This window comes from Cervus elaphus, chromosome 18, assembly GCF_910594005.1.
Source record: "Cervus elaphus chromosome 18, mCerEla1.1, whole genome shotgun sequence".
Classification (NCBI taxonomy): Eukaryota; Metazoa; Chordata; class Mammalia; order Artiodactyla; family Cervidae; genus Cervus; species Cervus elaphus.
This window is the reverse complement of record NC_057832.1, coordinates 84,289,311-84,306,567: the sequence shown is the minus strand read 5'-3', so window position 1 is coordinate 84,306,567 and position 17,257 is coordinate 84,289,311. Positions and strand designations below refer to the sequence as shown.

General features: G+C 49.4%; 1 protein-coding gene across 2 annotated transcripts; it reads left to right on the top strand.

Moving 5' to 3' along the window:
- The first annotated feature begins 7,057 nt into the window (after positions 1-7,057).
- YKT6 (YKT6 v-SNARE homolog) lies at positions 7,058-16,433 on the top strand. Of its 2 annotated transcripts, none has more exons than XM_043872366.1 (7): positions 7,058-7,310; positions 9,718-9,800; positions 11,006-11,106; positions 12,116-12,220; positions 12,491-12,556; positions 13,885-13,986; positions 14,668-16,433. In XM_043872366.1, exons 1-7 carry the CDS (start codon positions 7,207-7,209, stop codon positions 14,701-14,703), a joined length of 597 nt encoding a protein of 198 aa, XP_043728301.1. In that variant the 5' UTR covers positions 7,058-7,206; the 3' UTR covers positions 14,704-16,433. The 2 variants fall into 2 exon arrangements, with proteins under 2 accessions (XP_043728301.1, XP_043728302.1); XM_043872367.1 differs by having other exon boundaries at positions 7,074-7,310; positions 9,725-9,800.
- Positions 16,434-17,257: the final 824 nt, after the last annotated feature.

Genomic DNA, 17,257 nt, shown 5'->3' with positions numbered 1-17,257 from the left:
ACTGATGGTCATCTGGGCAGTTTCAGTTTTTCTCCATTGCAAATCTTGGTCTTTTACCAGAGTCAACACATGCATGTGTTTCTCCTGGATGGTTCCTAGGGGCTGAATTGCTAGGTCAGATGCTGGGCACGTTTTAGGATTGCTTGCAAAAGACTACATTATCCCCTCAAATGGCTTCACTAATTAATCTTTCCACAGTCACTGGAAGTTTGGTTCCATGCTGACCAACCCATGAGTTCATAAATCTTTATAACTTTTACTTATCTGTTGTGTTTCATTATCATTTGAGTGGCAAAGTGTTGGACACCTTTTCATATGTTTATAGTTATTTGTATTTCTTTTCATAAGGATGATTTGTTTTTATTACTTAACTATTTTGTTATTAAATTGTCTTCTACTTTTCAGTTTGTATTAATTGTTTTTATATTCCATCCATAATATCTAATAATCCTTTGCTTGTTAAATATGCTATAATACCTGTCCCCCATCTATTGCTAAGCATATGGCTTGATCACTGATGTCTTTCATCACACAGTATTTCTTTGTTATGAATTTTATTCTTTGCTTTCTTTTGTGAAGCTCTTGTCTTGCTAAGAAAACCATTCTCCACCCAAATTAGAAAAATGCTTTTCCACATTTCCTTCTAATATTTTCCAAATTTGTTTATGTTCAGCACTTTTGTCCCTCTAATTAGTGCATAGTTTGAGGGTAGGAGTCTAATGAGTTTGAGTAAGCTCTGGGAGTTGGTGATGGACAGGGAAGCCTGGCGTGCTGCAGTCCACGGGGCTGCAAAGAGTTGGACATGACTGAGCGACTGAACTGAACGGCATTGAACTGAGTCTAATACTTGTTGGCTATCCTTTTCCCACTGACTTGTGCTGTTGGCTGCACCACAGTCTGTGCTCCGTTGCTGTATTTCTCTGTTGTGAGGGAACGGGTCAGCTCTGGTCACCTTGCAGGACTACACATAGGTGCACAGAGGTGTACAGCTGGCCTAAGCATTGTGGTGTTCTAGGAAGTGAAGCTGGACTTGGGAGGGGCTGTGCCGAGGCCACCTCACACTCTTCTCCCCATCTGCCCAGGAGACATCCAGTAGAGTTCCCCCTCCTCTCTGATTCTGAGATGTGAGGCTGTCTGCCCCAGCCCCTCAGCATGTAGCTGCGATCTTGACTGGGGTCCCAGCCAGAGGTAATGCCTTGGGGTGACTTGAGGAGCAGGCATCCTGCCTCTTTGGTTGAGTATCATTCTTTCCGGTACATGGGACAAGGATGGAAAACAGCACGTTTGGGTGCTCTCCTTTTTCTTTCTTTCTTTTTCAAGTTGCTGCCTGTGTCAGTAACAAATTGTCTGAATGCAAAAATGACTCTCAGAACTCTGCCTGTCCCGTCTTAGCCCCACAGTTGTCTATGAACTAGACATCTCTCTGTCCATTCCTGTGGATGCCACACTCTTTCAGTCAGCATAACTTTTTAGCTTTTTTTATATCCGTTGGGACAAACATCTCCCTTTTTTTCCCTTCAAAATTTTTTTTACCATAAGCCTCTTATCTTTCATATAAACCTTAAAATCTACTCATCCCATTTCACTAAAATAATGCTGCTGATAATTGCACTGGAGAGGCATTGAATTTGTGAATTGGGAGGTCCATTTTAGAGAACTGACATCTTTATAACGTCAAATCTTCTTATTCAGAATTTGGTACATGCCCCATTTGCTTAGGTCTTCTTTTATGCCTTTCAGCTTTATTATTTTTCTCTTATAGATAAATTTCTTATTAGATTTATTCCTAAAGAAAGGAAATATAATAGGAGGAGAAATTGTCATTATAACTAATATTGATTAAAATGTTTGATTGACAAAGTACTTTTATACTCATTATGTTATTTGATCAGATAATCTTGAGGCAGTAGGCATGGGTGGTATTATTTTCATTACTCACCCCCGCCCCCCCCCCCCCACTTTCAGATAAGTTCACTGAGACTGGGGAAGTTGAAGGATTGGGCTGAAAAGAACTGTGATGCTCACCATCCCCCAGGGACAAGAGACAAGGCAATCCTCTTGCAGAGCCCTGCCCTCCCTGGCCACAGTTGATATGTTACCTAATCCAAGGGCAGCCACACACTGCACACTGGTCAGAGCCTTGGGGGTGGCCCGACAGGAGACATTTACCCAGTAGGGACTACTTGAAACAACAGGTTGTAATTTGGAGGCCTCAAAAGCGCAGAATCTCTGAGCATTCAAGTCTCCAAAGTAAAGTCCTGCATCTTCTCCCTGAGGGGAGGTAGAGGATGGTACATTCCCAGCTGAAGTATCTGTGGAGCAGGAGGGGAGGGAGCGGCTCCCTTTGCTTCCCCTCCCCCCCACCCAGGTCCCAGTGTTTCAGCCCTTCACTCTGCTAAACCCCCATCACCTGTGCCTCTCATCAATTTAAACCTTTCCACCTTGGTTAGTATCTCCCATTTTTTGTCCTTCTCCTGCTCTCTTTCTTCATTCTAGTGGAGTTCATATAAACATACTTATTTCATCTTCTATGTTTAACCAGACGTTTGTACCTACTGTTTGAGGTTCACTGACCTTTTTCATCCGAGCAAATCCCGTTGCTTCTCCCAAGCCTTAAACACAAAGTCAGACTGTGCCCTGGTTAGATAGCCTACCCTGTGGTCTGCGTTGATTGGCTGAGGCCTGGTTAGGGGCCCAACTGTAAGACCAATCTCTGAGGCAGTAGGGAAGGCCTTATGTTGATTGGCTCAGACTTTCTGGTACCCACGTGCTAGCAGGGATGCAGAGCTTCAGAGGGTGGAAAGGTTGGGGAAGGGCAGGGGACAGAAGGGGATGGAAGAGGCTGCGGAGGGGGCTCGCAGTCCTCTCAATAGCTTGTGCTTTTAGATTCTTCATAGTGCCTTTTCCTATGTGATGTCTCCCATTCTGCTTTCTGCTCTCAGAGGTCCTGGGGACCAGGCTTGTGCGAGGCCCAGACTCCTCTTTTGTGGTTGCCGGCTCTGTCCCTCTTGCTCAGCTTCTGCCTGCCTCCCTGCCTTCCTTCCTATTCTGCAGAATTTCTCCCACTTTTTTGTTCAGGTCAGCGCCATAGGGGTAAAGGTGCCTGGGGTCAAGTCACTAGTCTAAATGACTGTGTATCCAGCATGGGCTCTGTATCCATCTCTAAATGCAGAGCAGGGAAGTGGTGCCTGGAGTTGCAAATATAGGTCCTGGCAAGGCAATTCTGAGGGGGCCTGTCCCTCTGTTCAGGTAACTCCCCACTGGGTCCTGTCTTCCTTGGCTGTGATCACTTCCTGCCCACCGCCTCCAGGTAAACCTGCTCATAGTATACCCCGTCCCCTCCTGCTCTGACATCTGTTCCCTTTGGTCTGGTGGCAGAGCTATGTCTGTCTTCCCTGTGGCCTGGTGGAAGCACAGGACAGGTGGGTAAGCGGTCATGGGAGTGAGCAGCATTCCTGGAGGCTGAGTCTGCTAGTAGACCCTGGTGGATGGCATGAGGTCTGTGCTCCTTAGACTTGGTGAGCTACTAAGAAAAATTTCTCCTCTGTCCTCTTTGGTTCTCCAGCTGGGCTGAAGAATTACACTGACAGTAACAGGAGAAATGCATACAAGTTTTATTTAAAATTTGAGTTGCATATAGGAACCTTCACAAGAGAATAAAGACCCAAAGAAGTGATGAGTAAAAAAGCTTTTATACTTTTATCTTTTTTTGAAAAAAAAAAAAAAAGCAATAAATTTGTGAAGAATTGACAACAGTGTTGGGTAGGGAAAGTAAATTGTGGAGAAGTGACTAAAGAAGATGAGAGTTGGTTCAAAATAATCAATGTGTCAAAGCAGCATATTTAAGGTGACATGCTCTGAACTCTTTTGGAAGCCTGACTACACTGAAGGCCCCTTTCAAGGGCCCTTTCCTGGGTATTCTGTGGAGGCTGGTGTTAGGCTTAGAGTGAAAACAGCCCTACTGCCCTAGCCTTGACTGGTCAGACAAGGGGGTGTGGGGACTGAGGCCGCTGAGTGGCTGGGTTTCCCCCCTGGGCTGGGCCTCCTGGGGTATGCCCCTCAGCCTGCTTTTTTACATATTTACTTGTTTATTTGTTTGCCTGCATTGGGTCTTAGTTGTGGTGTGTGGGATCTTTCTTGAGTCACGCAGACTCTCTCCAGTTGTGGCACAAGTGAGCAGTGGTTGAAGCGCATGGGCTTGGTTGCACCATGGCCTGTGGGATCTTAGTTCCCCCAACCAGAGATCAAACCCATTTCCCCTGCTTTGCAAGGTGGATTCTTGACCACTGGACCACCAGGAAAGTCCCTCTGCCAGCATTCATCTGGCTCCCTAGAGGCTTTCGCTGTCCAGCTAAATTGAGCACCTTCTGTGAGCTGAGCAAAGCCTCAAAGGTGGGTGGCAGTCTGCCTTGCCCAGCAGGGGCTAATTTAGAGACCCTCAGCCATTTGCCATGGACAGCCTTGTTCCAGTTCTGTCTGCAGGGCCCAGCGCTGCAGGGAGCCAGGACTCCAGAGAGCTGTGCCACCCCTGCCTGTGTGACGTCAGCACCCCTGCCCTACAATCTCTCCTAGTCCCATCATTTCAGACTTACAGGACAGCTGCAAGAACAGGACAGCAAACTCCTGGATACCCTTCATCCTGACTCTTTTCTTTTTCATCCTGTCTCTTTAAATTTATGCTATTTACCTTTAAATATATTATGGGTTTCCCAGGTGGCTCAGTGGTAAAGAATCCACCTCCCAAGCAGGAGACTCAGGTTCAATCCCTGGGTCAGGAAGATGCCCTGGAGAAGGAAATGGCAGCCCACTCCAGTATTCTTGCCTGGAAAATCCCATGGACAGAGGAGCCTGGTGGGCCTCCAGTCCATGGGGTCGCAAAAGAGTCGGACACAAATCAGTGACTAAACAACAATTTGTATTTCCTAGAAAAAAAAAAAAAGAATTCACTTACATAACACCACGATCAAAATCACTAAATTAAAAGATACAATACCATTCTACAATCTATAGCCCTTCTTTAGATCTCAGCCTACTGTCAAATCTCCACTTCCCACAGCCTGCAGGATCCCTATAACCTACCATGATCTCTCCTCCTTTTTTGTCATGAACGATAACAATACACATAATCATCATTGTTAAACATCTATATGACTAGAGCTTGGAATATAATGCCTTATCATTCCTAGCAATGTGCCTATGGGAAGGACATTTTTCCAGTTTTACGGATGAGAGAAAGAGACACACACTCAGAGGGGTTAATCGTTTGTTCACTTCTGTGGTTTTGTGGTTTGTGGCAGTGCTAGGATTGAATCCAAGTTGAATAACTTCTGGGGTGATGAAGTGGAAGGTGGATCTTACTTTTCAGTAAGACAGATGAGCTTGGGGAATTGGTAACCACATAGACCAAGAGAGGCTATCTGCGGTGATGGTGGCTGAGCAAGGCCGGAGAGGAGGGAGAGAGCTGTTAGAGGTGTATGAGACAGTTTGTTCCTTGTTTTGGTGTTGACACGTTCCTCTTACCAGCAATTTCCTTAACCTGAATCTCAGTTTGTATATCTGTAAAGTGCTAATAGTATCTTCCTGTTTTTGTGAGGATTAAATGAGGTCACATATGCAAAGTGCTTGGTGTAAGGGAAAGTTCAGGACTTCTACTACTGTTTCAAGTGAATACATTTAAATCTATTCCAACAAATACTGTCCGTCTGATTCCTCCTTTTGTTTGACGTTCAGTGGCCAAAAAAAAAAAAAAAAAAAACACCGAAAAACAAAAAAACGGACTCAATTTTCTTCGGAAATGGCTTTCACCCGCCCCCTACAGGGCAATTGTGTCAGTGCAGTCAGGATGGGTTACACACAATTCAGCGTCGTATCTTTTTGAGACACTGGCCTGGCATTGGCCTCTCTGTTCCTGAGGTTTGGTACCAAAATATCGGGGATGGGAAAAAGCCCTTCCGCACACCCCTGCACTTGAAAATACCCAGGGTCGATGAGAAGGGTGCTGAATGAAAAGGCAGGTGGTGGGAACTTCCTTCAGCCAGCAGAATAGTGCATTTGGCAATGTCCAGAGACGTTTTTGGTTGCCTAATGGCCATTGGGGTACCACTTGCATCTAGTTGGGGTAAAGACCTGAAATGCTGCCTACGATGCATGGACCGCCCCCAACAACAAAGAATTATCCAATCCAAAATATCACCAGTGACAAGACTGAGGTACTCTGATTGAGAGTCATGTTTTGAGTGATGCTATTGGTTTTTCAAACATACCATCTGTTTCCCATCATTTCAGATCTGGCTGCTTCTAGCACGACGGTTGTGTAACTTTCCCGCCAATTTCCAAATATCAAGGTCCTTTTAGCTGTGTCTGTCCTGCAAGATGCTTTCTGATAACATACCATTTAACAAACAAGATAAAAGACGTACTACCCTCAGAGAACTGAGCCTTATTCACCCCCATCCACTGAAAAAGCATTATTTCAACATTTCAAGCACAATGAGGTTTTCCAAGTCATGGTATGCCAAGTGCTCCCTCAGTTTGGAGCTGTGGGAAGGGCAAGAGAGGGTTCAATTAACTGAAAATAAGAGGCAAGCCTTCACCTCCCAGCAGGAGCCTCGAAAAGGTCCCTACCCTTCACTCGAAAAGGAGATCTGATTTACAAAAGACTTTCCTAGAAGGCAGTTCGCGCATAAATTAAAGTCCCTGGTGTAGGGTTTACAAAGTACTGGCGTGTGGGTGGGGCTCTGGGTCTCACTGCTCAGAGGAAGGACAGCCTCCGGGACACAGGTGTTCCTACAGTACTCAGAAGGACCGGGAAGAAGCCGGGGGGCGCTGGGAGGACTCAGGACGGCCAGGGAAGGAGGGAGAAGGCCTCGGAGAGATAGGCCAGCAGGAGAACAGTAAGGACTCGCAGTGAGACAGCGGGGTAGCCTACTAGAATTCCGACAGCGCCTCACGCGCACGCGCAGGACCCCGCACCACCCCCTCGTTCGTGTTTCCGGCTGCTTCTTTCTGCATCCGGGGCACGAAAAGACTCCGTTAGGCCTCGGGTGGCAGCCCCTGACCGGAACCGGAAGTGAACCCCGAGCCAGGAGAAGGAAGCCGGTGGCCGACCCGTCAGCAGCCGGCGGCGGCCTCGAGGGGCGGCGCTGCGCTGCTCCCTGCGAACCGGTGCCGCGGCCAGGCGGGTGGCCAGCCCAAGGGCCCGGCGCCATGAAGCTGTACAGCCTAAGCGTCCTGTATAAAGGCGAGTCCAAGACGGTGCTGCTCAAGGCCGCATACGATGTGTCCTCCTTCAGCTTTTTTCAGAGATCCAGGTGAGCGGGCCCAGGAGGGCGGCGCCCGGACGGGGAGGCCCGGGGTCCGGGTTGGAGACCGCCCGGGAATCGAGGCCCGGGGCTTGGCCTCCCGCATTGGAGCCGGTGGCCTTTTCCTCGGCCTGCGGATTGTGCCTCTTGAGAAATCATCCTCCTTTCAATCGTGAAAAGCCGTAGCCCGTTCTGGAATGTAGTCCGCAATCAGGGGTTTTCAAATTTTCTTTATAGAAATGACCGGGGGGCTTTGAGAAAGGGCAGATTCCTCTAGGTTCACGCCCAGTTGAGTTCCAGCAATCTGTATCTTAAACCAGCAAATCCCACTCAGTGGTTCTGACCCAGGAAGCTCACGTGCCACACCTTAAGCGCCACGTTTGTGTTATCTGGCTGGGCTTTCCAACAGTTCGGTGTGAGAGTTCCTGGTACACTCTGTCATATTATGGAGGAAGTCACTGAGGCCCCAGGAGATGGATACCAAACCAGCCAGGACTCCAACCCAAATTGTATGCTCTTTACGGTTGGGCTCTAGTGGTACGAAAGCGTTCTACAGTGAAGATGTGGAAGGAAGCATGGAGGTTTTAGGGCTTAAAAACCTTTGAACATTTGCGAGGCACTTTAATGCAATCAAGTGTGTGTTAGAAATACCACAGACACTTAACAGCCTGTTTGTGGGAGGGGTGGCGGTGACTGAGGCACAAAAGGAGAAAGGTCCTACAAAGTCTGTGTCTGTGGACACCCAATCTCCAGGTCTGGTGGCATCTGGGTTCTATCTTCATTACTTCAGTGGGCTGTTTTGTTCTTGATGAGAGTGGCTTGATGGCAGGATCTCAAACAATTCCACTTGCTATTTTGTTGAAACTTTCTGCTTCTTTTTGGGTCCTTCTTGATCCTTAGCATTCTCTATGGTGACCTCTAGTCTCTGTTCTGTGTTGCTGCTTTTCTGTGATGGAACTTTGGGTGTTAACTTGGTTAACTCTTGATTCTTTTCCTTTCTCTCTTTCCCCTACTGACATTTACTGAGGATCCTCAGAGATTTCACTTTCGGACTTTCATCTCACTGGTTTTCGGTATCCAGACCAGTTTCAGATGATTGCAGTACTGTAGGGAAATCTCTACAAGTGTCTCTTAAAACAACATATAGTCCAGTTGAGCCCATTGTTTTTCTCATAAGTCCTCCTCTCTTCTGTCCTCCCCACCTCATGATTATCAGAATGCGAACCTCAGAGCTTTAAAACATTTTCCAGCTTTTCTGGCTCTTGTATGCAGAATGTCACAATGAATGCAGTTCTTCCTTTGTCTAATTATAGTTCTTCTCTAAGCTCTGTCTCTTTTTAGTTTTATTGCAAGGACTTCCTTATTTTCAGACTTTCCTCTAAGGGATTTTTCTGGTCCTATTCACTCTCTCAGGATATTAATAACAAGTAATACTATGCGCCAGACATCGTGCTAAGTGCTCATTTAGTCGTCACAGCACGTCTCGATTTATAAACAAAGCGCGGTACAGTAAGTCCCTTACCAGAGGTCACACATCTCGTAAGTGATGGAGCTGGGATCCCAGCCAGGGGAGTCCACTCCAGACATTGTGAGTCCTCACTCTGCTGTGTGGCTCTTGATGGGATCTCAGGAGTGTATGAATCTGCTGGAACCAACTGTGGATTCCACAAGTCAGGACCCTGCACTGACAGCCCTTTATATGACATTCCCAGTCAGAGGCTTCTTGTTAACTCTGGTTCCTCCAGCTGGACTGTTTTCACCTATGACTCTTCCATTCTGGCCACATCTTTTTCTTGGGCCCGTGAACCTCCTCCTCTCCCTCAGCCTTGGTACAAACCATTTTCTGTTTCCTTGTCTTGGCTGAGCCCTTGCCCTCAATTCCATCCAGAGTGTCCCAGGCCTGTACCATGGATTAGCCCCACCTGACCTGAGGCTAGAGCCAGCATTCACTGTCGCATTGCAGGGTCCAGCGTGTGGCAGCTGCCATAACTGACTGCATCCGCTGAACAGTTTTTGCCACTTAGGTATCTCCATCACAGTTTTTATTTCTTCCCACTTTTGGGAGTTAGTGGAGCCTTGAGAACAGGAGCTGGCCTCTGCTTCTCTGCTGTGTCCCAAATCATACTCTGACCAAAATGTTGAATTAATTATAACCTGTAGAAGATTCCCCAGAAGTCTGGAAGTGGGTTGTTTGGGTCTGCTCAGTAGCAAGCAGATGTGGTTTGAATGGTTGTGATGATGTGTAATTATCTGTATTCATGATCATCGACAGAGTGTTTATTAGTTCTTCCTAAGGTTGGAAGAGAAGGAATGAAACCAGGAAGCAATGTCTCCTTAGTCTATAAGCTCAGGGGTCACTTTGCATTGTGTTGGGGACAAGGTGACAGGAACAGGTAATATGTGTTGTGTTTCTTAGCGTTCAGGAGTTCATGACCTTCACAAGTCAGCTGATTGTGGAGCGCTCAGGAAAAGGCAGCCGAGCTTCTGTGAAAGAACAAGGTAAGAAGACCTACCACCTTATAAGCATGTGCTGGCCTGGCTGCCCCACCTCAGATGGCCTAGAGCTCTATCCGTGGAGGGGCTGCCTTGTGATGGAGAGGGTTCCCAGAACCACGATCCTCTACTGGCTTCTCTCTTCCCTCCTACACTTCCTGTTATGCAAAATTCTATGCCCAGTGTTGGTATGTTGGTTGCTTCCTTAAATCACCCCCAAAAGCTTAGACTCGCTTACAATTAGGGTCTGCCTCTCTTGGAGCAGTAAGCAGCCTTCCTGCTTTGTCCTCTTTTGCCTTTGGAGTTGTAAACGTCTCAGAAAAGGACCTCTACCCAGCCCTGTTGAGGAAAAACTATTCTGTGCTGCTTAGTGCTTTTGCCCAGGAGCCTGGAGACCCCTTATTTTTCCTCATGACCTTAGTTTTTTTTCTTCTTTATGATTCAGGTTTCCTATAAGAATTTTTAGGCATTTGTTTTAGGAGTATTTGGTTAGCTATGTCACCTCTGAATCCTTTCCAAATGACAAAATATCATTTCAAGGATTGTGACTGTTTTGCAGAAGCCCTGTACAGGCTGTACCTTTTGATAATTGGATGACTTCAGCACAGTCGTACTGAGACCCCAGCCAGCAGTGGCTTATTTTTTTCTGGATGGGTTTTATCTCTTCCTCCCTCTCCTGCCCCATCCCCATCAAGGCTCACCACAGACTGGAGCAGGCTAGGTTGCTGTAGTGAGGAAACCTGGTGCCCTGACAGGCTCAAGCCAGGAAATCTTTTACCAAGTTTCTTGTGTATATATGAAAATGGAAGCCACTTAGCTTGTCCAGAGTTCCATCAGCTTGGGAGCAGAGCAGAGCACCTCTGAGGGCTGCAGCTTCCAAGACATAGTGGAGCCTGACCTCGAGCTCAGGGTGGGACTCGGACGAGCCCCTGGGGCCGTTTCCTGGGATATTTCTGCGCCACTGGTGATCCTTCGACCCTGGCTTTGCACGCTGGGCCTTGGGACTTTCACTCACCCTGAAGCAGGTGTTGGGCCACACTGCCAGCAGAGCCCCTGCACATGCTGCCCTATGTGCAGGGCCTCACCGTAAACCTGGCTCAGAGCCGCTTTGCTGACCCAGAAGACAGAAGCCCAGCACTGTATCTATCAGTCCAGCGGCTTTGGGGGGTGAGAAAGTCTAAAGCCCTCTTGTCATCCTCTTGTCTCCTTAGAATATCTGTGCCATGTCTACGTGAGAAATGACAGTCTTGCGGGAGTGGTCATTGCTGACAGTGAATACCCATCCCGGGTGGCTTTTACCTTGCTAGAGAAGGTGAGTTTGCAGCTTGGCTGGACTGTACTTGGGCAGACAGGTGTGGACTGGGACCAGGAGTGATGTAAGGGATGAAATAGTATGTCCAAAATCAGCCTGCTTTCAGCCTCCTCACTCTAAACCAAGAGACAGTCTGGGAGCCTTCTCATTCCTGACTGTCTCATCCCACCCTACCCTCGTCCCCCACTGATTTCTGCTTCTCATCCTACTAGTGTCCCTGGGGCCACCTTGGCTCTTCTTGTCAGCCACAGAGTCCCAGCATCTCTCCTTCCCAGTGGGTCCCTCGGGTCAGCTCTGGCTGTGCTTTGGCCCCCACTCACTCCTGTTGCCAGCTCTGCTCCTGCTTCTGCCCTGAAAGTTGTGACTTTCAGTTCCTTCTGAGCCACACTAGGCTGCATGTTCTGCCCCATGACCCACCTCCCTTCTTCCCTTCCTCTGCTCTTTCAGACCACACCTGCACACACCAGGCTCCTCCCCACCTGCTGCGCTTCTGCTCAAGGAGTCCCCCTGCTGGCCCTTCCTGCAGTTACAGCTGCTTCTTTCCCTAGTATGGGACTGGTGCCTCCTCATTCTTCAATGTGTTTCTTTGTGGTGCGGATGATAAACTCCTCAAACACCCTGGCCCCACATCCCCTAAAACACACATGCGTATAAGCGCATGAAGTCTGGTGACTGCTTAAATTCAAATGACCTAATTACCTTTTTGAAGAATTGTTTTGAAAAATTAAAGGTTCAGTATCCTCTTTCCTGGAAATTCACAACCTGAGAAAAGTGGAAATCTGTAATTTGAATTTCTAATAATTTATCATTCCCAGATGAGGTTCCTATCAGGCTGGGCATACTTGGATTTTAATTCCAAGAATACTGAAGAAGAAGAAACTTGGACCTAGATTTTCTCCCTTGCCATTAGCCATCCTCCTCTGCCTTCCTCTGTGGGTCCTGGGGTCCTGAGAGCCTCTTTTGGATGAGCACAGAGATGGGGCTGTTGTTGAGCTCCTCTGTCTTGCAGGTACTAGACGAATTCTCCAAGCAGGTCGACAGGAAAGACTGGCCAACTGGATCCCCTGATACCATCCAGTACACAGGCCTGGACAGTCACCTCAGTAGATACCAGGTAAGGTGCCAAGGCTGTGAAACAGAAAAGCCAACGGGCCTGATGGTTGTGACTCTGGGTGATATGGAGGTTGATGTCCTCCTGAAGACCGCAGGAACCCGCAATAGGACCTGGAACCTGAGCTCCTAGGCAGGATTTCACTTTTCCAGCATGTGTTTAAGCATCCTGTGGTTTTTAACTTCCGAAAGTATATCCAGCTTGCTTGGTTTTGAGCCCAGTTTCCAGGCAGCCACTCCAGTCCTGACGTTTTTATTTTTGCTTCTTCCCTAGAACCCCCGAGAAGCTGACCCCATGACTAAAGTGCAGGCTGAACTGGATGAGACCAAGATCATCCTGGTAAGTAAGTAAATTAGGAGACCAAGTTCAGAAACTGAGAGGCAAAAAGATTTGCCAGCAGTCAAGCCCACGCAGCTGACACTTGTTTTAATTATAGTCAGAGCGCTTCTGAAAGTGGTGGTGGCCCTCCTGGCCCTGTGCATCAGAGGCCTTGAAAGCAGACTCACTCAGACAGCCACTCTGTGGTTCTACCTCCATGGTGCCTGCCTTAGCCTGACCCACAGCCCAGCAGGTTCCTTCTTTTCAGAGTGTGGGTTTCGGTGCAGACTGAGGCTGTCTGACTAAATACAGGTCCCGAGTTGTCAGAAACAGGCCTGATTCAGAAGAGCGGGAACCCTGCATTTTACCTGAAATCTAGTTTGCAGTTGCTGTTTTCTGCCTTTGTTTTTAAACTCTGGGCTACCTTGGCTTTGGAATGAAAGTTAAGAGATGACCGTCTTCAGGCACCTCTCTGTCTTCTGTAACGTTTCTCCATGTTTGCTAACCAAGCCCTGTCTCTGCCTTCTGCTGCTTCAGAGCCTCAGTCTGTGAGCAAGCACACAGAGGCAGGGGACACACACGCACTGTCTTTCCTTGTCTCTCCACAGAGCAGATGGGTCCAGGTCACCCAGCCCATTCTGGCTGCAGTGGTAAAATCTGGATTACTGGTCACACTGCCTTTTATCCATCCCATTCATGTCTTGATCCAGTTAACTTTTTATGGTGGAAATCTGAGTTGCTCAGCCGTGTGTAGAGATAAAGAATGTTTTTGCTCATTTCTCATTCTGTGCCATTTCATATGTCCAAACCTAGGGTCATGCCAATTGCCTCTGAGGGCCTTGCAGTTGAAGCAGTGGCTATCTGGGGTGGGAGCAAGTCAGCTACTTCCTGATGGCCCTGGTGGCGGGGCTAGGGACTCTTGTGAGGACCTCCCTCCCTCATGTGTTTGGAAAGGGTCTGTCTGCACTAAGTACAGAGGGGCTCTCACAGAGCTGATAGTCGTGAGATTCAGACACAATTCCCCTGGGGGAAGCATGACATGGCTGTGCAGTAGGAATATGTGTGTGTTAATACGGGCGCAGGGGACCTCTCCTGGAGTGTGGCTATCTAAGCCTCTGCTTTGGAGGATTTGGGGGCAGTGCTTTATGTCCGGTTAGAACCTTCTAGATCCTCCAGGAAGGTCACTAGGCTCTGTGTCCTCCACAGGTCTGGGTCACTGTGTGTTGATGCTCATGTGGGGGAGGAGCCCAAAGGAAGCAGTTTGCTGTGACTGAGCTTCATGAGGGACTTGCGTCTGCTCACCTTGTGAACAGAGCAAGGCATTCTTTTGTGTCTTTCCCCTTGTCCAGCACAACACCATGGAGTCTTTATTGGAACGAGGTGAGAAGCTCGATGACCTGGTATCCAAATCCGAAGTGCTGGGAATACAGTCTAAAGCCTTCTATAAAACGGTGAGTGTGGCCTGGCCACTCCTGGGCACACCTTCACTTGGCTCTCCCTGCCTCTGGGCTGCTTACCCGCCTCCCCCCCCCCCCCCCCACAACCTCCCCAAGGTGAGGATGGGTCCTCCTCACCCCTGCTGTCTGAGGTATGCCACCTTCCCAAAGAGGTTCCGACACTTCTAATTTGTTAACTTGGACTGAACTATTTCACCGTTTGGACAGTAGGGGTGCTGCATTTACTTGGTCAACCCACACACATTTGCTGTCATGGTGTGCCTTGGAGGGAGATGCCTGTGGGGTTAGGAGGTATCTGAAGAGGAGGTGAAGGAGAAGGTAACAGGGGCCCCATGAACCAAGTGGGTACCTCTCTGCTCTCTGAAGATATCCTTAGTAAGAAACACCCCCATGGGGTCAGATAACTTTATGGGGAGTCAAGGCTGGAGCGAAGGAAGAGACATTCTTGTTCTTTATACTCGGCTAAACAATAGGAAGTTTCCTTCCTTATCGATAGCATTAATGGAAGGTGGACAGAACAATCTTGGGAGTGTGAACTACTCCTGGATGGCTTCCCTCCACTTCTCTCTCCTTGGTGGTTCCAGAGCTCCTAGTAAAGCCAGCTGGTCCCCTCAGAACTCCCAGCTCTATGTGTGCTGAGGTCCACCTCTTCAGCTCTGTTTTGTCCCTCTCAAGGCCCGGAAACAAAACTCATGCTGTGCAATCATGTGATGGCCACCAGCAGAGGCCCCTGCGCTGGAACGTCATCATCATTCACACCGGAGCCGCGGCCCCCCAGGAAGCAGAGCCACCTCGCAACAACCCAAGTGGGACAGATTCAACTTCGACTTTGGAGCTCCTGGGAGAAACCGAAGGGTGGATGGGGACCTAGGGGTGGGGAACGTTCAAATTCACATGTCTAGTTATTTTTGAAAAGATACTGAGGCCCCTAAATGTGTATTTGGGGGCCAAATGGAACCATAAAGCTCAGTGACTCCGTGGATGCTGCAGGGCTTGTTTCTAATCCCCTGGGAAGGATGTGGGCCCCCAACTTGTGCAAGGCCCATGGGGGGTTAAGAGCCAGCTCTTTGTGGATCTTCACGTGTTTGGGTTTTGTCTGTATACTAACTATTAACACTACAGGGAGCAGGGTGCCCTGACTCCAGGACTGGGGAGGGACAGCCACTGTGGGGCTGCAGTGGGCGTGGGGGCGGGGTGGGGGGCTCAGGCCAGTGCTTCCATGTTGGGAGGAGACAGCTACTGGACTTCACAAATTCTGAGACCTGGTTTGCATTCCTGCTGAGGTTGACTTTGACTTTCTGTGATACCCGTCCAGCAAGCAAGTTCCGTCAAGAGCCCTAGAAGTTGGGGAGGAGGCGCTTGCCCCGACTTGCCATTTGACTTTGAGCATCTGGATCAGAGCATGTGTGCTGCGGTCTCGTGAATGGTTGTCACTTGCCTCTCTGGTGACAAGAAGGACTGTTCTGACAATCACCTGGGACTTACATCTTAGCAAGTGACCTTCACTGTGGCCGCCATTACAGGCACCAAGAGAAGATGCCGGCCAGCCTGGGGGTCCCAGCTTCCACTTGTGGGCTGAGCTGTCCACATTCCAGCCCAACCCCCGGCAGACGCACTGCTGAGCACCACTACCCCACCCCCGCCCCCAGCAGCACGAGGCCTATGGCTCCGAGGCCCAGCCCTAAGAACAGGTGCAGGGGGCAACCCAGGCAGTAGCCCAGGAGGTCCCAGGCTCTTCTTGGCCTTGCTGGTCCCTCGGGCCACACTGCCATGTTGTAAACCGCCTCCTAGTGCCCTGCTGCGCTTCCTGAGGACACAGGCTCAAGGTACACCCTTGAGACTCAGTCTCCTTGGATGCCCGTCTTGGAGTGGCATCAACCAGTGTGGTCTCATCCTCAGCTGTGCTTCCCTGAGCCCTCTGTTCTTGCCCTGTCGAGGAGGTCCACTGCCCCGACAGGAAGTGCCTGTGGCCCTGAATGCCCTGGCATGGGCCAGAAGTGGGATCTGCGTGGCCTCCGAGGACCCACCCTAAGACCTGCCAGCTGCTCGTTTTCTCTGGGCACTGTGCCGCCAGAGAACTTGGCCTAAAAGTAGCTTACCCAGCGTGAGTTCTGCCATGTTTACCCTTGAAAGGTGCAGACCTGGCCTGCTCACTGGTCTCTGAGGTGCCATGACCACCCCTGAGGGATGATTGAGAGTTGTCTGACTCCTCCCACTTCGGAGGGTACTGGGGTTGGGGGGTGGGGGGTGGTCAAGATTGGGAAGAGGGTGGCAAGGGTGGGTAGGGCTGGCCGAGACCTCTGCATCCACCCTTCCCCCAGCTCCTCTTGTCTTCTAATGTTAAATCATTTGGCAAAGTGTATTTTAATAACTGCTGCCTAACTTTTCTTTGTGTTCTGTTTGGAAGGTTCCTGTCTGGATAAAGTTGTCTTTTGAAATTCCAGAATAGTCCTGTGCTTTGTTTTGGGCTTCCCAGGTGGCACTAGTGGGAAAGAATCCACCTGCCAATCCAGGGGACGTAAGAGACATGGGTTTGATCCCTGAGTCAGGAAAATCCCCTTGGAGTAGGAAATGGCAGCCCACTCCAGTACTGTTGCCTGGAGAATCCCACGGACAGGAACCTGGTGGGTTACAGTCCATAATCACAAGAGTCGGACACGACTGAAGCGGCTAAGCGCACACTGCTTTGAGCCACAGGGACCCCTTCCCACGGGAGCCCTGCCCCTCGTGCTGTGCCCCCGCCGAGTGCGGGGTTCGCCACATCCTGGGGGGAGGCAGCCTCTACTTTAATGCTCCCATTCCCCTCTCCCCACCCCCTAGACCTTTCTAGCAAGAAGTCGGGGAGGGAGCCCCAGAGTAGAGAGAAGTCCTGCTCTGAATCCTGTGACCTGGTCCTCGCTGCACCCTAGAAACCACCTGGGAGGCTTCCTCACAGCCACAGAGGCGGGACCACACACCCAGAAACTGCAGATCAGGGTGTCTGCTGCGGTGTGGAGCGTCCTGTGCCCCACGAATCCTTGCAGGCTGGCAACTCGGGTCCTAGTTTAGGGAATGTCCTTGGCAGTTGGTTGTTAGACTGTGAGTGCTTCTCACCTATTTCATTGCTGGCCTGGGACTGACCTGGAGACCCCTGGAATAGGGAGCAGCCTGGGCATTTCCAGCTTTTCCTGCTCAGAGGACCCACCAGGGCATGTGCCCAGGGAGCTTTGCCCAAAGCAGGTGCTCTTTTAAATGACAAATGAAAGGCCCCTCACTGACTTCCCTC

Excerpts from the sequence above, each read along its gene's own strand:
- YKT6 (XM_043872366.1), top strand. The coding sequence starts at position 7,207 with ATGAAGCTGTACAGCCTAAGCGTCCTGTATAAAGGCGAGTCCAAGACG. Across the intron at positions 9,801-11,005 it reads AGCTTCTGTGAAAGAACAAG|AATATCTGTGCCATGTCTAC; the intron begins GTAAGAAGACCT and ends TTGTCTCCTTAG. Across the intron at positions 12,557-13,884 it reads ATGAGACCAAGATCATCCTG|CACAACACCATGGAGTCTTT; the intron begins GTAAGTAAGTAA and ends CCCCTTGTCCAG.